The following is a 22809-nucleotide window of genomic DNA, read 5'->3' as shown; positions in this document are numbered from 1 at the left end:
CTGTTTATCGGGTAAACCATTCACAGCCGTTAACTGAGCCTCTGAATAGACCTAAAAAGATCTCCAATATAAGTCTGAAGGTACTGCAGACAGGATATATACTAAAGCTAAGGCCTACAGATATTTTTTTAAAGTTGACATGGAAACAGAAGGTAAACCAGTAGGGTGGGTACGTTTATGCTACACACATTTTAATTATGTGTTCCAGGCATGTTATAGAACAATAATCAATGACGTATGATAATGTATTGCATCACCACTCCAAAATGTGTAATTTTCTTACACCAAATTGTTGTATTTCTCTTATACCGTGGTAATTTGCCAATGGTAACATTTTTATTCATTAAAAAATGACAAATTGTTATGTGTGCTGTAACATTAGAAGAGGACATTTTACATGATAACATAAAACTCACCAGCCTCTTTTTTCACAAAACATTTTTTTAGGGATGCACCGAATACCGAACATGGTTTTTCGCATTTTTCCCCATTTATTTTGCCAATTATTTCACTGCATACATTAAATACTCAAAATGTGCTTTTTTATTATTTTGTCTTACTTTTCAAAGAAAAAATCAATTACAAAACATCAAATTAAAAATACTTAACACTGAAATTTTTTTAACATTCCAGCAGACAAAATAAATTTCTAAATAAATTAGTACAATAAAAAATCTTTTTATTTGGCCATCTTTGAGCCCCTCTTCTTGAACAGCCTATATTAGGCCTATTATTGACTGCTGAAAGAATGTAATGTACTTTGTACACCTACAACAAAAAGGTGCATTAAAAAGTGCATAGAAAAGAGTGCAAAAAATTGGATGAACCCATAACAAATGAATAATTGTCCTAGACGTAAGCCTACTTAAGTCAGCCACAGATGGACTGGGTGTGCTGGGACTGGGAGGAGGAACTTCCCTTTTCACTGCTGTCTTTCTCGTACTCTGCATGCTGTCTTGATTTTAAACGCTAAATGAAACTTGTAGTGCTATAAGTTATTGCAGATGCACCCCCTCTAGACAGTCTGCAAACAGCCATTTTTGCGTCTTTCTTGGACACTTCCACTTCCACAAAATGCTTCCATACTGCCGACGTGTTTGCTGCATGCATAAAGCATGCGTACCTCTCACTCTATGCTGGTTGCTATTTGATCGCATCATCAAAAACATCATTGCTCGGTAAAATTTGCTGTAAAATTTTTTTTTTTTTTTTGCTAATTTCAGTTGCCGAACATTTGATGCATCTGACATGGACTTCACTAATGAAAAACTATATTCTCCATCAAGCTAGTTAGAAACTTTCTCGATTAGCAGTTTCAGCTTTGCAGGATGGAACCTTTTCATGGACCAATTTTTTAAATTTCCACCATAAATTTTCAATGTGATTGAGATCCGGACTGTTTGCTGGCCATGTCATTGACTTGATACGCTTTTCCTGAAGAAAAGCTTTAACACTCTTTGGCAAGTAAACACTTCTGTGGCAAGATGCATCATCATCCTGAAAAATGACTTTATCATTACCAAACCTATTTTCTATCAATGGAATACGAAAAGTGTCCAAAATTTCAGTGTATACCTGCGGACTGACTGTTGAGGTCTCTCCTAGTCCTTTACCTGACATGCAACCCCATATCATAAATTAGTGGGGAAATGGGATTGTTTTCTTCAGGCAGTCACCTTTACATGTTTCATTAGAACGGCACCAGACAACAATTCCCACATCATCTCCTTGGCGAGTGCAAATTCGTGAGTCATCACAGAATATCACTTTCATCTAATCATCCACACTTCACGATTATTCTCTTTAGCCCACTCTAGCCTTGTTTTCTTCTGTTTAGGTGTTAGTGCTGGTTTTCCACTGGATTTTCTTTACATAAATCCCATTTAATTCACCTGATTTCTTAGAGTTCTGTCACAAACATTGACTCCTGTTTCTGCCCATTTGTTTTTCATTTGTTTTGTTGTGCATTTTCTATTTTCGAGGCATATCATTTTGAGGTTTCTATCCTGTTTGACGTTTATGACTTGTTTATAGTTTTTGTTTATACTTGCACAAAATGGTTTGCCCTTAGTATTGACTATTTGTTTCAAAGTGTGTGGAATCCCATCTAGTGTGTATTTCTGCCTTCCTGGGATAGGCAACGTATCCACCACAACCCTGAGCAGGATAAAGCAGTTAAAGCTGATGAATGAATAAACATGCATTTCAGTCCCCGCATGAGGCCTTTGTCATGTAAAATGTAAAATGACATATTACAGCATGTTAGAGGATCCATGTGTGTACATATGACCCCAGCGCACTCCTTACGAGGGTATTTGGCAAATTTGGCTGGGATATGGGTAGGAGTTGTTCAATAATTTACAGAAAATCTGAATTAATTAGAGGAACAGACAGCACCGTCTGGGCATCACAAAGACATCTGTAAACAAGCATGAAATATGAAATCAATACACGAGCACAGCAAGGAAGAAAATCTATGTGATATTTAACAAGGTGAGGAAGAAATCAAGAATGTTCAGGAAGCTTGCATGCAGATGTGGATACCATCATCACTCATCTTGTATGAGGGGAGAGATGCAGTCATGCATTGCCAGTGATGTGGGGGTTGCTTCTGAGGTGCAGGGAATATTGCACACAGCAGAGTGGATGTCAGAAGCAGAGGAAGAACTGGATCAATAAGTTTATTTCATCAGACAGACCGAGAGACAGAGAGAGAGTAAGAGGATCCCTTCTCCCTTCTGGATTGTTCTGAGTGTTACATCACTTGTGTAAACAGACAGACCGAGTGATTCACAACAGCGAACAAGAATCATCTGAACCTTCACTGTGTGAGCCACTTACCCAAGAAGATAATTGTTGGCAAAAAAATAAAAGCCCATAGGAACTACAGCACCTTGGAAATATCATTTCTGGGTGTCTTGCTCTTTTCAAAAGTATAATTTAGACATGTCTCTATCTTTTCAGAGCTATCTCCATCTCTGGCTAGATTTAATATTTAATGCCATGTGTCTGACTTCGGGCACTAATCTGTTTTACAGGTGAGTCATGGAAAAGTTGACTCAGAGGAGCACAGCAGAGATAGGAGGAAAAAAAATGCCCAAGGAGAAAGTGGCTCATGTATTAGCTCTTGTTCACACACAGAAACCCAGTTTCCTCTGCCTCTTGATGCATATACTCAAGGCTTTATTGCCCCAGAATTCTTCATCCCTACTGCCTTTACAGCCTTCTCATTTGTCAGGCACCCTTGTTAACTGGGCTAGGGCTGGAGAAATACGACATAGTTATAAACCATCTCATTTATTGCACCAAATAGCACAAATACAGCTGATGAGATACGAGCTAGCTCCTAGAGGGAGAGAAGAATATGCATTTTAAAAAGGTGGACGAAAGAAAAAAACAGACACATCTGATAGGTCATTTTTGTGCAAAAGTGTACCCAGGCATGTGATTTATTTATTTATTTATTTTAAAAGCTAAGTGAACGGGCAATCACATGCATCATGCAGAGCTTTCAGACAGTTTTAAAACACCATTATAAAAATCCATTTCATATGCACGTCATATTACTTATGAGAAACTTGGGAAGGAAGCTGTGTTACTGTGCACAGGGTTTGACATGAGCTGAGCCATTGAAATCATGCTGAGAGAATAATGCTTAATTTTCTACCAACCCGGCTGATGATGAGTGCTTCAGTGAGCAGCACCACTTTAACCAACTGTGTAGGTGTTGTGCGTAGATTGGATGGCGAGCTTTAGAGACCACAGAGGAGTGACACGTTCAGCAAAATAATTAGCAGCGAGATGGCCACTTGCCTTTTGCAGTTAGCTTTTTTATTGCAAAACCAGACACATTTGTGGCCAAAAAAAATAAGTAAAATCTAACCAGCAAATAGATAAACAAATAAATAAATAAACCACTGCTAATTATTTTTCTTTTCCCTATGAGCACAATGTGCCCTGTGTGTCCAAACAGGCTGATAAAAATGGTGCACATTCAGCCACTTGTCTAAATGACATCCTACAAACACATAACTGCATGATGGGAATGACGACGGGGTGGGAAATGGAAAAAAAAGCACTTGGTAACTCATATTGACCCTGTGATGATGGTGGAAAAAGACTTCAAGTGCCATGCAAGTGAGTCGCTTCAGATTTAAAACCGAGTCCAAGTTCAACAGCAGTTTCAATCAGCACTGTTCTATTGTGGAGGCTGCTGCTATGACAAGACCTTTACATAGATATCTTTTTAATTTTCCGTCCATAATCCCTGATAAGATCGTGGCTTTAGGACTGTGCAAGAAAAATGAATTTCAGCAGCATGCACTAACTTTAGCAGACGCCTTGACTGATAGTTATCAGTGCTCTGGATAAAAACTGGGATTAATAAAACAGCTCGGATGATTTCGGTCGGCTTTCTAGAGATTCGAGTTACTGTACCTGCTGCTCTGATCTCATACCTGATAAATCCTCTTTAGATGCTCCTGTAGACAGAAACAAATCTTATGTGTAAAACAGCCAAAGGCAGCTCCAACCTCAGTATCCAGCGTGCATTTTAAGTTAGAGATGACTACACTAGATCTGGGTCTTACTGGGAATTCATCAAAGATCAGCAGAAGAAAGCGTGAATACCTGTTCTCCCTCGGCAAATACGTGCGTACCGAAGCTCCACGTGATGCTGGGTGTCGGGTCTCCTGTGGCTTCACACGTCAACCTGATCTGCTCCTCCATCTCCGTAGTGGTTTGGTTTTCCAAGTATGTGATTTTGGGTTTCACTAACAACATGCAATTTTAGGGTTAGAATCACTTTTATTGAAGATAAACTACCTGGCCTTGACTAACCCTGAGGAGCGCAAATAGTTACCAAAAACTCTGAGTCCGACTTCTTCTTCACTCATCCCAGCTTTGTTTCTGGCAATGCAGGTGTAATCTCCTTCATCTAGCTTCTTCACATCCATTATTGTGATCTCTGAGCCATCTTCATTGAAGCTGTACTTATCCCCGCTCTCCAGAAGAACCTCACGCCGGAGAGAGCTATTGAATATAATATCTCAATATGTAGCCAAAAGAAAAAACAGCTGAAAATACCTAAAGAATTTTTATTTAAAAAAATAAATAAATAAACATTTGTTTCCTAGTCGTTAAGTCACTTGAAATTCCCCCCCAATATGGTGGAAAGGAGGAAACAAGGGCTTTGAGATTGGGCGGCACTTTCTTGGCAATAGAAACACACCCACCACGCATCATCAAATAAGCAATAAACACAATACAACCCCCATCAGAAAACTGTGGACCAGATTTTTACACTTCCCTTGCAACCTCCCCAGGGAGCTCCACTCAGGAGACGAAAGCTGCCAAGAGAATAAGCATGCTTCAAAACTACTAATGATGTGCCCCTGCTTGTCCCCTACCATGTTGTGCACAAATGTTCTTTACTTTTATTCAGAGGATTTCTCGGCTTGCCTTTGATCTCTTAATCAGAACACACGCCCGCCATGGCGAGAAGTGGCTGGAAGCTGGATGGGGGATTTATGAATAGCCCTCTTTCATCAGGAGGATTCTGGGAGATAGTGAAGATGAGCTTACCGCATCCATGTGATTGTAGGTTCAGGGAAGCCGTCTGCATCACAGGCCAGCATGGCAGAGTGGCTTATGTCTGCGGTGGCGTTCACCTCAGCTTGTCGCACTCTGATAGTGGGAACAACTGAGGGAAATGGGGAAAAAAATGATAAACGCAGAATATAGTGATAATCCACTTATTATTATGTTCTTTCAGAGCTGTATTCAAAGTTGAGTTGCGCTTGCAGACATCAGACATAACTACATGTTTAGTCAATATGTGGAGGTTGCATACAAATTACACACTTTAAAACACACCCATGTCTCTATTACTCATGATTCTTGGACCTTGGACTTTTTCTTGCACAATTTTGGCTTGAGCCAGAGGTCCAGCACTGTCTGAAAATTTGACGTAACCCCCCCCCCCCCCCCCCAAAAAAAAAAAAAAACACTACAGAATACAATCAGAAGCATATATAAAAATATAACCTATTATTAAATAAGTAAATATGAAAATGTGACCATGTAAAATAATAGTCAACAAAAACAAATTGCCCACATAGGGATAGGACAGCATTTTAATCAGAGACACTGATTATCAGGAGGACTGAATATTTAACGCATATAATTATAAACAATGTTTGCAGTGATTAACATGATAATTATAACTAGGGCTATTTTTGCAGCAATACTGTATATTGCCAGTATACTTTCTTGTCATTTATATCGTTATGAATTGCCGGAAGGAACCATGGACTTCATTGCCCAGCAGCCTCTGCACCGCTGCATCACAGTCACATGATCACCCACACCTGACTCTCATCCCAGTTAACAAGCACCTGTGCGTATTTATTCAGGGTTTGTAGCACACTTGGGGTCTGGCTTTGCTTGTCCCTGGTTGTCATGTTATGCTCTCGCTTGTCCTATGTATTAGTTTATGTTTAGTTTTCTTGCTCACGTTTGCTTAGTGTCTTTTGTGTTTGGTTTGAATGCTTTTTAAACTTTGAATCCACAAGTGCATCCGCCTCTGTAAATATATCACATATCATATTTGTCTGTTGTATCATTTTTATTTTTACATTTTTAAATTGTCTCTTACTTTTATATTTGCTTATATTACATTTGACAGTAGAAAACGACACTTCTTTAGCAGTCTGTATTTTCTAGCCCTCATTTTTTTCAGGCTTAAATGCAAGTGGCAGTGGTATAGAAGTTTTCGAAAAACCCCAGCTCAGACGTTTCTACTTAAGAAACAGAGCTTCATTTTAAGAATTTGTAGAGCAATTTACAGCAATCGTGACTCTCTTCACAGAGCTACAATGGAAATCTGCAGGGCATAGGGTGTGTAGATATACTGTATGCTTTAAGCTTGCACTATAAATGTCTTCTTGTGTGATGTGTGTTCAGTGACACCTCTTAAAATGCTGCACTTACAAAATGCTTCCATTCTAATGCGGCCCATAAATATTATTGTGTATTTTTAGTGCTGAAGAGTTCAACTGGAAATGGAAGTTAGAGTAATAGTCTTTCACTGTTGAGATATAATGTGAAAAAAAGAAGAGCCCGACTTCCTTCTGCATCTTTATGAAATAGAATATCAAACTGAAACAAAACATCCTCTGTAAACATATAATATATGGAGCACACAGCACTTATTGCTAAACAGAAATCTCTCCTCTTTTTTGTATTTGCTTTGCTTTGTCTGTGTGTTCTGTTATGTGAGGTCAACGTTTATTGTAGACTTTTTTTTTATATTGAAGACTCAGCAGTAAATTCCTCCATTCAGACCAAATCATTATAATGAGAGTCTGGGTTGAACAGCGTGGCACTGGGATGTGACAAACAGCAATTTAGCACAAAACCGCAAACCTTTTAAAGTGCAAATAAAAGCACTGAGAGCTCACCGTTTACTACAACTCTGATATCACGGAAATCAATCTCTCCTCGAGCCATAATGCGGGCCTCACAGGTGTACACTCCTTCATCTGCCTTTCTGATCCCTCTGATCTGCAGGTGGTTATTGTCCAAATTCTTGAACCGAACTGAAAAAGCAGATTTTACACACACAAAAAAAAACATGGACCAACCAAACACTGAGTCAAAATACTCCTATTTGATTTTCAGGTAATTAAACTTAATTGTAGTAACAGCTTATCTTAAGAGAATACCAGTCATGCAATGAATTACGGTCTCTGTCAATAATTCATTATCGGCTTAGTTATCTTTTCTGGTTTAGAATAAAACAGCGAAATAATAGTACAAACAATAGCATTAAAGACTTGGAGGACTGGAGAAAAAAATAGCATGTAAGGCATTAAATGTGACATTAAAAATCAAAAGAAATTATTGCAGTTATTGGAAATAACAAAAAGCAGGTCATACCATCTTTGTCAAACTGGATTTTTGCCCTTTTGTGTTTCCACATGATAGTGGGTGGTGGGGAGCTAATCACATCACATACGATGATGGCGTCGTCCCCCTCAGTAAACTCCTGGGGTGATGTAACATTTTTGAAGGTAATCTTTTCTGCAGGAGCACAAATACACACAATTATATGACACTAACAGCTTTAAATAAATGTTCAGATAAAAATGTTTTCAAATAAAAAACAAGATTTGTACCTCACCAATGTGAATACTGGGCTATATCATCAAATTTAATCATGCACTGTATGGACAATTTAGTTTTAGTTTTACAGGGAAGAACACTACTTTTACAGTATGGCTACTTTTGCATTATAGAGATAATATTCGAAAAGATTAAATGATGAAAATCTATGGACTATATAAATAAGAAGTGAAAAAGTAATTTTCCTAGCATTTATCCCATATTTGAATTCCCACCTGTACACACACATCTGCTATCAGGAGGATCCCAACCCAGTTAAGCGTATTTGTGTGTCTATTTCTATTAATATTGTTGATATTGTTTATAACTAGGGATTAGGATGATTTATAGTGAAGATCATATAATAAATTTTACAAAAGGGTCCTTGAAGACAGAGTGAGTAGAGAGAAAGGCTTAAATCTTGGATCTAGGAGAGCTGAAGTGGCCGTACGGTATATTTTCACGTTCACTGTGGCCTCAGCCTGCTGGTCTCCGCTGGTGGCTACACACTTGTACGTGCCGGCATTGTCAATGATAGCATTGTAGATAGTGAGCGTAGAGGATGTCTCGTCATTGCGGATCACTGTGATGTCCTGCCTACTGGATTCAATCTTCTCGCCGCTCGGTGAGAACCAGTCGATTCTCTTCACTGCACCGACAACTGCACCACAGCAAAAGGCATGATGTTAAAACCCAACACAATTAACACAACACATGCATATATTAACATATGCATATATCCTATATTAAACTCAATGAACTGTGATAAACATCGTTCCTCTAAAACAAATGTTGCCAGACTGTCCATATGTCAGAAAAGCATGAAATGGGAGTAAATCACGCCTGGTGGCAAATAATATTTTAAATTGGTAGTTTCAACAGCACCAAATCACTGAACCAGAAGACAAACGTTTTGATAATGGTTCAGTTAACGAGAGCAATTACCAGACACATTTCGAAACTCAAGACATGGACTGTAGCAAACCACTGAGAGACAACGTGCAGCACAAAGTTCTAAGCCAAAATCTAAATAGTTTTACATGGAGATGTGGGACAATGTAATTATTACCGGAGAATCTTTGGATTCAAATTCACCATATTTTACCAGCTATAAATTGACTAGGAAAAATAACCCTAGGTAATATACTCTGTATATCCCATTTGAATTGAGATGTCGGTAAAGATTATATTCTTTCAGAAATTAGGTTTTACTTCACTATAAAGACACTCAAGGAACTGTGCACGCTTTTCTATCATCTCCCGCCAAAACTAAGATAAAACAACCAAAACGAAAGTACTGACCAAGTTTAAATGAACTTTACTTGACTTGAAGTGACACATCCTGGGGTTTTAGGTAAGTAATTGAGTTCCTAGCACAGGCCTACAGACATGTTATGGTCATTTGATCATATCCGCCAACACTATCATGTGTTTATCATGACCGCCAACACTATCAGTTTGTAGTAAGTTGTATATTGTATATAATGCACATGGAGTTTTTAGCATGACACTGTGTACATTGTGAAGACACTCACATCTCTGTTATTTATAACTTATCCTGTTTAAACTGATCACACCTACTAGAGATGTCCTCCAGCAACATCAGCTACTTAATATACAAACTGTACATCAAGAAATCTTCCATCCATACATTTTCTATACTGCTTAATCTACAGGGCAACGGGGAACGTGGAGCCTATCCCAGGTAGCCTAAACGGGGTGCCAATCCATCACAGGGCACAATCACATGCACATTCACACACCCATTCATACACTATGGACACTTTTGGACATGCCATGTCTTTGGACTGGAAACCAGAGTACCCGGAGGAAACCCCCGCAGCATGGGGAGAACATGCAAACTCCGCATATGGCGGAAATCGAACCCCCAACCCTGGAGGTGTGAGGCGAACGTGCTTACCACTAAGCCACCACGCGCCCTTGAGAAATCTTATATTATATATAATAGTGCTTTTAGAGAGAGAGAAAAAACTAATGTCTTGTCAGGGGAAAAATGTGCAAACGTACCTTCACACAAGAAAAACTTGGACTCTCCGACGCTTACTTCTCCTTGTGCAGGCATAATGCTCACTTGTAGAGAGGCTGTAGAAAGAAGAACAGATTCTACATAAGTTGTGATTTTTACATAACTGTGTGGTGGTCTGGGAAAACCTTTCAAGTGGTCAACTTTCCTGAACTGAAACATGTTTCTGTATGTATTTCAATCAGAAGTAAAGTTCCAGCATTTACCTCCAAAATTGAAAATGGAGAAAATTACATTTCAAGATTTCATTCCAATTCCAACCAATTCTACGATTAAAACCTACTCTATTTACGAAAAAAATAATGAGTTTACACCATCATTTGTTAAACAGAATACATTTCTTGTAATTAAAGTCTTTATTGGGCAATTAAAACATTTTAAAAAATTGTCTGTCATCTGTACAGAATGTGTAAGCACTCTTCTCTGTTTTGAGGATGATGTGATGGTGCATCTGATTACAAACTGAATTAATTAGGCATATGTTTATTTTTCTATACAAAAACTACACAAATCAGAGGTTAAGCATACTGACTGCATTTGTTAAACTGGCTTTTTACCAAACAAAACCTTTGCAGGCAGACAACCAAGGAAATGGGCCTTTAATCAAGCTGGATACAAACAGATTTATTCAATTCCTACTCGTGCTCCTGAGTGTGTGTAAATTTATGCATAAGAAGGCTAACTAATGTAAACCTCAACTAATCGGCTTCAAATCATATAAAACACAATGAGTTACTGCACCTTTATATGTGGATTACTCTATGAAGTTTTAATTGCTTATATACGTGTGTTACACAGATTTAATAAAACTTTTGTGAAACCCAGTTGGGTGTCAAATCCAATTGTTTACTGGTGATTGGCATTCAACAACATACACACATGAATACAAAGAAAATTTGTATTTTCTGAAACTTTTGTAAATCAAGCCGAAATTTTTGGCTCAGTTTGACTTATGCAAACATTAACACAGCTTAAGTAAGAAATAATCAGAAAGATTGACAAATGAAGCCCAATGTTAGAAAGTAGATTAATAAAAACATTTCCATATCATTTTGGTAAAATATACTTGAGACTGTATTATTGCCAGAAAAACATTTGGTCAAAACCTGATTTTTCCAAAAATTTTGGCTGTTTTCCAGAATTCAGAAACAGAGACATCAGCCATGTTGGTTTTTTTTCACAGACCACCACACAATTGTCTAATTAGACCTGATTGCATTCATCGGTCAGATGAATGAAGTCGGTCATGCAGACACATCAGCAAACATGACAAGCGTTTGTTGATATAATCAAGTCACTGTGTCATAAATCTTTAATCACTTTTCCCAGTCAAGAGTTCTGAATAATGAAAGCTGCATAACTATGTTTTGTTTCTTTTAAATTAAGCCACAAATAATGTTGCACAAATGTAGCTTTTTTTGTTATTCTAGAAAACTTGTGAGAAGCATCAATGAAAATGTCAAACCAATCACAAAAAAAATCACACTGAATACTGTTTGTCAAAGCACAATTAACACATTTTTACAACATTTATGGAATATTATTGCATTCATTCATCTTCAGTAAGCACTTTATCCAGGTCAAGGTTGATTTGGAGTCTATTCTGGGAACATTTTGGATGAGGTGGGGAGACGCCCTAGATTGTCCATTACAGGGCACAATGCACGCACACACATTCCCACACTCAATCATACCTAGGGGCAATTTAGCATAGCCAATTCACCTACTGGGATGTTTTCAGGAGGTGGGAGGAAGCTTTAAAACCCAGATGAAACCCACACACAGGGAAAACATGCAAAACTCTGAACAAACAGTAGCCCCAGATCTAGATTGAACTGGGGGCTTTGGCGGCAGCAACACTACCCGCTTTACCACCATGCTGCATTTACAAAAGTTCAAAATATATGACTACTTCATTAAAAAAAATCTAAATTGGCTAAATAAATCTGAAAACAAGGGGGGAAAAAAGCAGAATTCATTTTAAAATGATGAATGATATGCACTGACTTATAGTAGAAGCCTGCAGGCTATCCAGTGAAAGACACACTGCCGAGAAATATAAAGCCAGGCAAGAGCAAATTCAGATCAATATTTCAATCAAAGCTAAATAAAATCCGGTCAGGCCTGGCTCAGACCTGTGCAGACAGTGTAACATTTTTCATTTCTTGGTTTGACCCAAAGAGACATTTGTGAAATAAGTAAAGGGGAACAGTGGGGGAACATGATCTGTGCCCAGGTGGGTGCTCAGTGGCTTTTAGACTTTGAGAGTAATTTAATAAAGCATATGAAGGGGAGGCTGGGCCAACTACAATTAAATCAGCACATTCGGTCAATACTTCTGCTAATGTGCTGTTTTTATGGAAAAGCCATTTATTGTGCCTTGACACAACAGTTATTAGTCAGACACATAGTACTGCCTGTACAAATGAATATACGAAGGCTTTTGGAAAAACACTATCATATTAGATTGTCATTAATTATTTCTGTGAGCCTTCTTCATTTAAATCTGGACATTTTATTGGATAGAGAATATGGAAATGACAGCACTGGTCTACAGCCCTGACTTTGAGTGACTGAGAAGTCAGACCCTCATAAACTAAACATATCTCTGTTCAATTTTGTTGTAAATGCCACAACATGACATGTAGATAATTGTCAATATATATATATTTTTTATGGAACTTATTATTGCTGAGGGTATGAATTTATATATATATATATATATATATATATATATATATATATATATATATATATATATATACACACACACACACACACACACATATATATATATATATATATATGTGTGTGTGTGTGTGTGTGTGTATGTGTATAAATTATAATTATTATTATTATTTTAAAAGGTGTTCGCTGTCATGCAACTGCTTTCGTTAGCAATGAAACTGGAAGGTCTATAATGAGTTGGTTCATCAAAGTCAACATTCAAGTTTTCCATTCACCAGAATTGTAATGTGTTTTGATTGCTAAGGGGTGGGCCTAAAGTTTTTGCCAACTCGCTCACTTACCCACTCACTGTCTCATTTACTCACTAGTTCGGTGACTCACCCTCTCAACTCACTCAGTGATTCAGTGACCCATCCACTCACCTACTCAATCACTCACTTATTGATATACTGGGTCACCCACTCACTGACTCACCCACTCAATTTACTCTCCGACTCGGTGCCTCACCCACTCACTGTCTCACTCATTCACTTACTCATTCACTCACCCACTCACCTCACTCACTGTCTCACCCACTCAATTCACTCTGATTTGGTGACTCACCAATTCATTGAATCACTCACTTACTGACAAAATGAATTACTGACTGACTCACAGACTGACTCACTCACCCAATCACGCACTGCCTAATTTACTCACTTTATATTGCATCTATTATTTACTAATATCAACAACATTCACTCAGTCTGAGTAGTAAGGGTAAAAGCTTTTGAATAGCTACAAACATATGGGCTTAAATAACTTTTGAATATAAAACAGATTTTTCGATTTAAGTGACAACAGTCATTGACTCTCAGTAACTAAACAAGACCAAATTGGTATTATAGATAATCGAGCTGTCATTTATATACAGTATACAGAAGGAATAAAACATGATGGGACCATGCTGCTATAGGATTAAGTTACCACCCCAGAGATGACTATTTTCTAATAACAACATTTTCAGAAGTATTTTATTCCTCTTATACCACAGAAATTTTCCAACAATTAGAATTTCAAATTTATTATAGAATGTCATCATTTTTATCCATTTATAATTACAATTAATGCTGTAGAATGTCTGTGGGGGGGAAATCTCTTTATTGTTAAATTATGGAGAAACTGCCTTACAAGTTATCTCTATCGAAAGAATATTTTAGAACGAACACATTAATATAAAGCTGTGATTTGCTGGCACTCCTGTCAGAGCTGCAGTTATAGAAATGTGGGCTTTCTGTCCAATCAGATTTGAGAATTCAAAAGCAGTCATATAAGCAGAAAGATATACCAGTTTTAGATATTTTAATTGTTTCACTCTTATCACAAGGATGCTGTTGCAATTTGAGCAAAGCCTGGCCTCATTTATCTCATCCAGACATACTCAGCCTCCCCAATATGCAGTTCAGACCTGTGGAGATGAGTAGTACTTTGCATCATCAGCACTGTGTCCTTGTTATTCAGCAAATGCTGTCAGTGTGTAACATGAGTTATATTTATTAGAAAACAAAACTGTTAAATGTTGTGTTTTAAACACCAGGATATAAACCAAAGACCATTTCTGGTTCACTTGTGCTCATGGAAATAAAAGGTTAAAAAAAAAGTTTCTTTTAAGGAAAGTGTCTCTGGAGTTTACTGCAAACATATTAAAAAGAAAACTGAATTGCTAACACATATTGTAGAAACAATCTAGTTTGCCAGACCTCCCTTGAGCCAAAATCATGCAAAATTCCATAATACTAAAAACATTAATTATGTATATTAATCCCAATTATGTCCTCGTCGAAATAGGCTTGGGAGACTGCAGAATACAGAATCAACTCATCAGACTGTCACCACAGGTGACTGAAGGACTTCTGGGAATTAATCAGTACATACTCATTGTATTTCCTTGATGATTAATACTTTATAATACATACTGAAGGAATTTCAGTTTTATTTGAAATCTCCCATAATTGGCCGATGCCATGCCATTTGTTGATTGTTTACTGCTGCTTCTGAGTCTTCAACATAGGTCAGATAAACCATTAAAAATCTTAACATACTGAATGCATATATTACAATATCCTCTATTTAGAAATATACTGGAAACTAGGGCTGCAACTAACGAATATTTTCATAATTGATTAATTGGCTGATAATGTTTTTGATTACACATGAATGCCCCATGCACAAAAAAGCACTGATAATGAATCTACAGTCCTAAATTAATAATAAAATATCACTGTCACTGCACCTTATGGTTTCTGTTACTAACTGCCTTTAGTCATATTGTTTTGCTTATGTTTACTTTGATCGTAACATTTTAATTTAACATTACAGATCTTACTTGCACTATACTGTTTATCACCGCGTGAGGAGCAACTCAGCCTCGTTACTAATAGATCAATGTATCACGCAAATAGCATATAATGGCAATAAACTTGAATTAAACTAAACCTTTTAATCAACTTGCACCAATTTCCACAACATCTTGCAGACCATGTAGCATTTTGGATATAAACATAAGTTTGTGCTCGTGCATCACTGCTGTCGTGTGTCCATGCAACACAAGCTCCGCTTAGTAAATTCTGATCTTCTTCGCGGAATTTAATATAAAATGCTCCCCTTCCTTTTCTCCACTGTCACTTGATGATTACACCTCCATCTGATGGTTATAGGTCATGTGCCATGGACTGGAAAACAGCTTATTCTTCCAGTTAGTAAAAACTGTTAGTGTTCCATTTGAGATGACACTACCTCTTCTAATATTGATATACTAGATGGTAGAGTACATCGTGCATAGTGTAAGTGTATAGTATGTCATTTGGGACACAACTTTTATATTTACACTCCAATGCGTGTTTTTGGAACAAAAGTAATGCAATGAGTAAATGTACCCCGTGCCGTGCGCAGACCAACTAATTGATAATAACATTCGATGACAGCGATTTTCATAATCGATTATTATAGATTTTATTGATTACTTGTTGCAGCTCTACTGGAAACATAAAACCATATTTCCATTTGGGTCCATAAGACATAATAGATCAGATTTAAAGATTAGAAAAGTAACAGCGAAGACTTTTGAGTTGAAAGATACATAAATAATGTTAAAATTTTAACCTCAGAATGAAAAAAAGAAAGAAAGAAAGACAACAGGACAAATGGAACTACTTTTAGCACTAGCTCACTTACATTGTTTAATTGATAAAGTTCATGTGTCTAATGTGGTAAAAGCAGTAATATTTGAGAGTCTAAAATGATCAATCCACATAACGCAGGCTATAGTGTACATTACCAATTGTAGCTGCTGAACCCTGCTGAGAAACGTTCCTGTAAGAACTCCAGGACTGTAGCTAGACTGGACTCCAGGACTGTAGCTAGGGTTACTGATGATCCTCATACCACGAGACAAAAAGTCACCACTTGAGAGCATACAATTTTCTTGTGGATGGTGCTCTAGCGTTCAACATGGTCTCTACAACCTCGATTGAGAGACCGGAATCTATGAGCTGGTGCCCCTCAGGGGCCAAACCCACAGTTTCCATAGTTCCGGCCGAGGGAGATAAATCAACCCTCTGGCTCGAGACAGTAGATCCCTGAGAATGTACTACTGGAGAGCCGTCTAGCATGGATATTATCTCAGAGAACCATATTCGAGCTGGCCAATGAGGTGCCATTAGCAGGAGATGTAGATGGTCTTGGCGAACTCCCGTTAGAACTTGTGGGAGTAGAGTGATCGGGGGAAAGGTGTACAGACGTGACCTTGGCCACGTGTGTACCATGGCGTCCAGCCCCACTGGTACTGGAGGAGTGAGGTCGAACCACAGCAGGCAGTGTGTTGTCCTATAGGTGCCTCTCCGCTGTGAGAACGGCACGATATGACAAGCCGTTGGCTTGGTCGCCCGAAGAGACAAATCCATGGCATGGCGAAGCTCCGCCACTGCCTCAGGCCCAATTTCCTCCCCGCTGTCAAGCTCATTCAACAGATCTGCTTGGTAGGCCTGTAACACTGCCATTGTATGCAGTGACCCACAAGCGAGACCTGCCACAGCACAGGCTTTGCCAACCAGTGCGAGGTAGCCTTACATGGCTTGAATAACAAAGCTGGCCCCCTTAAATTCCCTGCTGTCGATGGAGAGAGGTAGCTCGCAAGCATGTCCTCCACCTTTGGCATAGCCAAATACCTGTACTGTTCACTCCCCATGATGGCCAAATAATCGGCCGTTGCGGGGTTATAAATATGGCTGGTATATGGTTTTCCCCAGAAGCGCGTCATGCACTTCATCATGCACTTCTGGATAAAAGTGGAGTTTTCTGTGTGGCATGAGGGAGTTTTAATTTCACTGGGGAGAAAACGCTAGGCCAGCCTGCTACGAACCCCTTCCTCTTCCTTGGGCCAGCCTAAAGTGAACTTTTCAACAGCCCAAATGATCACTTCAAGTATCTGTTTATATGATTGAGAGCTGCTCTCTGTTTTTGGTGCACTGGCTCCCGCCTCTGGCTCCTTGGAGTCAGAGAGGGTTGGCTCTCACATTCTGGTTCACTGACAAAAACTGTCCCTCCACCCAGAGAAGAAGTAGTTGCCTGAATAGGGGGTGCAAATTTAAGCCTTCCTGGTGGTTGATATGACACCACCGCTGTATTGTCTGGCACAACTAACACATGGTGACCTCTCAACAGAGGAAGAAAGAATTTCAGTGCTAGGAATATGGCCCACATTTGAGCATCAACATCTTGAACCTGTATGTCTGAAGAGTACGGTTCAGATGACGCAGATCTTAAATTGGCCACATACTCCCATCTTTTTTTGCTGACCAGGATATAAGGGCTGTAAAAACCTCCCTCCCTCATAGAAAGGGGTACATGTTCTATGGCCCCTTTGTCCAAGAGGGATCTTACTTCCTGCGCTAACGTCGGGCTCTGCGCTGACTACTGTGGTGAGCTTACCGCTGAACTGGGGAGTCAAGCTCTGAACTGGACCCAGTAATCCTTTTCTATGGTGGACAAAACCCATGAAGACACACGTGGTAGTAGTTTCCACGCTGCCAGACTGTCTTTTAGTGCCGTAAACTTTTCCACATTCTATCGGAGGGAAAACATCAGATTTTCATTGCCCTGTGACAGCTTGCTGACCAGAGGGGACTGAAAACTTGGGACGATATCGGTTAGGGTATCATGTCCCTGATACCTCCCCTCCGTGGCCCATCACATCCGCAGGACCACTCCTTCTTTGCCTGCTTTGCATTAGTGATCATTCTTAGATCGGGCTTACTAGCAGGCTGCGACTGTGGCCGCCCAGTCCCCCTGGCTTTTGTGGGGGGAGGTGGGCCACCACACTCGCCTTCTGTGCCTCCCTTGCATTAGTGCTGGCTTGTGCTCCACTCGTGGATGCAGGCAAACCTGACACGATGGGGAAGGAACTGATTGAATGCCGTTTTGTAACATTTTTATTAACATTTGCACAAATAACTGACATGCACTCTTTTGCTGAAGATAATAAGGCTGATGACGTGGTCTACAGGTGCCGTTTTATAATCACGCGACACACAAAATGCAACATCACCTGACCACAGCAGCAATATAAATAGGCCTGATTTCACACAGACTTCAGATACCGGTCATGCGCAAGGGCGTTTCCCACACGCAACATTGAGTTCCTTTTGAAAGGAAATTATCATTATTCAGCCCATGGAGCTTGCAAAGACTCATTCGTACAAATCATGCTGCCAAAATAATTTACGCTAAAATTAAATATGTTAAAAGTGAAACAGTACTACAAACTATTTTACCAGTATAAAATTTGCTTGGCTCAATATCACCAGTGAAATGTTAGATTACGATCATTCTGTTCTATCATTACAACTGTACTATTTTAAATGAAAAAAATGTAGCTTAGGTCAATAGGAAATCCATTGTGAAGTAGTGAAAAGATCAAGGTCCTTAAAGTGTGTCAAGGAAGTTCAATAGGAAACACAGAGCCCATGTTTCTGATCAATGGACTGAAAAACAACATCTATCATTCCCAGTGATCTATATATGAACACAAATAAGACAAATAAGCACTATTATTCAAATGCAAACAAAATTGTAATAACTAAAAAAAAGTGCTAAGATCTCAACACTCAGTAACTTGGATTATGTTTTCTGAAATGTAAACATTCATTCCATTCTATGTGGAAGAGGGATAAATATGAGATTTATTCCTATGAACAAACATGTGAGCACGTTAAGCAGGTTAAGTCGAGCAATTAGCCACGTTTCCTCCTTGACAACAAGATGTTCCTCACAATCATGAAGGTATGTTACCTTCCTGTGAAAGCAAAGGCTTGCTTAAAACTCAATTTGCCGCATTCCCGCTACGATGTGCCTGTTGCTTGGCAACATGAAATTGAGTGTTGCAGTCTCAATGGTGTGCAGTGTATGTTAATGCTCAGGATGACGTGTCCAGCACTCCCCCATTGGGGGGTCAAAGGTCATCAAGCTTCCAAAGCAGTGCATAGGGGGCAGATTTTGCAAACAGAGCTTGCTCTGTTGCTGTTTTGTTTTCCTTCCAGCTTCCAGGCTATTGCATAGTGACATTTTTCAAAACCTACTCAAAATAACAGGGCAACAGCCCTCCAATTATACTTCACATGAACAAATGGTACATGCTGACTCATTTTAGCCTGCATCTGGAATATGGGAAAAGGTCAATAGTTCATACAGAGGACAACATGGTCTCGGCTGCATTATCCTCATAATTTCATTATGTTTCTCTCAGACAATGTCGCTGCTCCCTGTCGTTATATGTTCATTTTGCAATGCAAATAAGGTCTAATCTTTTGCTCAACCTATAATGAGCTCAGACAGCAAGCTTTTTAATCTTAGATTGATTTGCAAGCAAAGTTGGTCAGCTATTAAATCTTCTGTATTTTGTTATGAATTAATTTTTAACATTATTAGCCAAAAGCTTTGTTAATGCACACTGCTACATCTGTAAGAAACCACAAGAACTATATCTTACAGCTATAGACAGTATTTAGGAAGGAAACATACCTGTTCAGAAAATTCACATAGCCTCACGTATGTGATCACTGTACAACCACACTGACAGTTTGAACACTTCTAATAATTAAGTAGCTTTCTTTCCTGAGACAAGTTCTGTACTATTGTTGCTCCTCATGTCATTATTTTTTAGTGCTATTGTCTCTGCGGTTAAGAGTGTTAATGTACAAGATTAATAGAGGTTTGACAGCATTGTGTTTGAATGAAATTTGACATCAGGTGTCTTCCATCCGCTCCAGCTATCGAATCCAGGTTGGGTTTTTTTTTGTTGTTGCTGAATCTGTAAGACACCTGTCACATTATGCTAGCTCCTGGTCTTGCCTAAGCTGATTATCTGTGTGTGTCTGTGTGTGTTTACAGACTTCACTGCTCCAGAAGTGGTGCCACTGCATAAAGGATATAATGAGCAGCTTAACAGAAGCCTGGGGAGAGTATGGTCTGTTTCTCAAAAAGATAATTAAACCAGCTCTGCTGAGCTTTTGCTGACTAAAGCTTTTTCTGAAGCTTTTTGTGCATATAGTGTAAACTCAACCTTTTTATCTTTTAACATGATTGGAATAGTAGTGTGTGCTTCGAGACTAGTGTTTTTGTAGGGCTGCAACAACTAATCGACAAAATCAATAATAATCAATAATTAAAATAATCAACAGTGAATTTCATTATCAATTAGTTGGGTATGTGATATCACTGTAGATAACCCCCATCAGTGACGTCACTTCACAATGGTGAGAAACGCATTTCTATGAATAAAACACATCTGGAAAACAGCGGAGATCACCAAGTGAGCTGCTGCTGCGGGAAAAGTGCACGATCCAGGTTGTCCAAAACATGAGAATGTTTTATATTAAGTGCTTCAAACAAACTCGTGAGTGTATTAACGTGGCTTGTCGTGTCGGATGCTGCGACAGATGGGTGTGCTGTTTAATGTGTTCCAGACATGTTTTCTTCAGCGCAGAAATGACATTTATACCTTTATATCCTCATCTGTAAATGTTAGAAATTCACACCAGTATTTCCATTTTACATAAAGACTCGTTCTGACAGCGAGTGAGTGTCCATTAAACTCCACTGAATGAGCGCGAGTCCACGCATGCGCCTCAATCAAACAGCGCAACAGAAAGGAAGCGGAATAACTCTGAGTAAAATATTCATTTTGATGAAATATGTTGTTTGATGCTGTATTTAGCGATATTTAGAAACAAAAGTCCATCCATCCTTCTTCGATACCTCTTTATCCTTTTCAGGGTCACGGGAAACCTAGACCCTATCCAAGGGAGCATCGGGCACAAGGTGGGGTACACCCTGGACAGGGTGCCAATCCATCACAGGGCACACTCACATACACATTCACACACCCATTCATACACTATGGATACTTTGGACATGCAGAAACAAAAGTAAATGTGTTTTTTTATGAGAGCAGTAACTGTAATGAAGTTATAACATGTAATTGTATCTAAATGCGAGAAGTGTCATATATTTACAGAATAAAGTAACGTTACTGTGTTCAGATGAGTGAATGTGTGTGTTACTGCAGAACATTCGACCTCTTACCAGTTATCACTTAGTTTGTGCTTTTTTTTTTTTAAGCATTTTTAATATAGTGATTTAACATCTGCTTTAAAGCTTTTGAACAATCAATTGTTTTTGATTATCAAAATATAATGTTAATATTTTAAAACATCCTTTGCACAATGTATGGCATAGCCCACATAGATACATTTAATACTTTTTTCATATCCTTCAATTTGCACAATGTTTGAAGGACAACATTGGGCAGAATGATTTTTTTTTTTTAACGAAAAAATACAAAAAAATAAAAACTGGCCTTTTAATTCAACTAATCGATTAATGGAAGAAATAATTGGCAGCTTAATCAATTATCAAAATAATCATTAGTTGCAGCCCTAGTTTACTGCACTCTTGAGTACTAACACAAACCCAAAACTTCCTGTTTAACTATAGTTCTCTCTTTTCTTCCTACAGCTATAACTATATACCACACTTAACTACTCATCCTCCACATTTCACACAGAGTAAATCTAACAGCATGCGGTTATATAACTGAGCAGGCCAGCTGTGTATGAGACTGATGTGCGTGGTTAATCTGCCAGCAGTTTTTAACTCAGGCTCGCATTTGTTTGCAGATCACGTGCCGCAGACCACAGTGACGGGTTCTGCTGCCCGTTGCCATGGAAACCTCCCTCCCTTTTCCCTTGGTTCCTCTCCGCTCGTAAAAGTGTGTGTGAATAGGAAATAAGGCTAGAAGAGCCCACCGCAGATGGGAGCAGCGAGTTTACGAAAAGGACCTGAGTGTGACATCCAGACAACAAGAACACTCCTATGTAGATATGCTCAATTACGCTTAATGAATTGAGCTCAGCATGAATATTTAACCAGACAGAAAGAAAGAAAGTAAGAGAGAAAGAAAGAAAGAAAGAGGAATTGGAACAGCGACTGTGTCCCAAGCCTTCTTTTCTGACATCAGTGCCCGACCTCACAAATGCTCTTGTGGCTGAAAGGAATCCCAACAGCCACGCTCCATGTCTTGTGGTAAAACCAGTAGATAAGAGTGGAGGTTATTATAACCGCAAAGGAGGAACTAAATCTGGAATGGTATGTTTAAAAAGCATATATGGTTGTGAATGTCACATGGCCAAATAGTATAACATCACAGCAGGGGTGAAAAAATGATAAATTCCTTAGCTATGCCACCAAGCAAATAAAAGTTGGAATGTGCTGCCCAGTCCAATTTTCCCATAAAAAGTAGCAGCTCAAGTAATGTAATAACATATGATGAACTAGTCAAAGGGGTCATGATGGGTTTTTTTTAAATTATTATTATCTTC

The 22809-nt window shown here is 38.7% G+C and overlaps 1 protein-coding gene across 4 annotated transcripts in view; it reads right to left on the bottom strand.

Annotated features, from left to right (window-relative positions):
• The window catches only part of ncam1b (neural cell adhesion molecule 1b), a 112657-nt gene that overhangs the window by 49536 nt on the left and 40312 nt on the right, over nt 1–22809 (bottom strand). For 2 of the 4 annotated variants that reach the window (XM_017490150.3, XM_053687246.1), the window contains exons 2-9: nt 10192–10266; nt 8615–8824; nt 7939–8082; nt 7461–7598; nt 5584–5701; nt 4862–5031; nt 4630–4772; nt 4458–4481 (exon numbers count right to left, since the gene is read on the bottom strand). In XM_017490150.3, coding sequence (XP_017345639.1) covers nt 4458–4481; nt 4630–4772; nt 4862–5031; nt 5584–5701; nt 7461–7598; nt 7939–8082; nt 8615–8824; nt 10192–10266 — 1022 coding nt within the window. The remainder of the gene's footprint in view (nt 1–4457; nt 4482–4629; nt 4773–4861; nt 5032–5583; nt 5702–7460; nt 7599–7938; nt 8083–8614; nt 8825–10191; nt 10267–22809) is intronic. The other 2 variants (XM_017490152.3, XM_017490154.3) reach the window with 1 other exon arrangement.

The sequence above is a fragment of the Ictalurus punctatus genome, chromosome 17 (genome assembly GCF_001660625.3).
Source record: "Ictalurus punctatus breed USDA103 chromosome 17, Coco_2.0, whole genome shotgun sequence".
Taxonomy (NCBI): Eukaryota; Metazoa; Chordata; class Actinopteri; order Siluriformes; family Ictaluridae; genus Ictalurus; species Ictalurus punctatus.
Note: the sequence above shows the minus strand (reverse complement) of the source record. Positions and strands in the feature narration are given on the sequence as shown.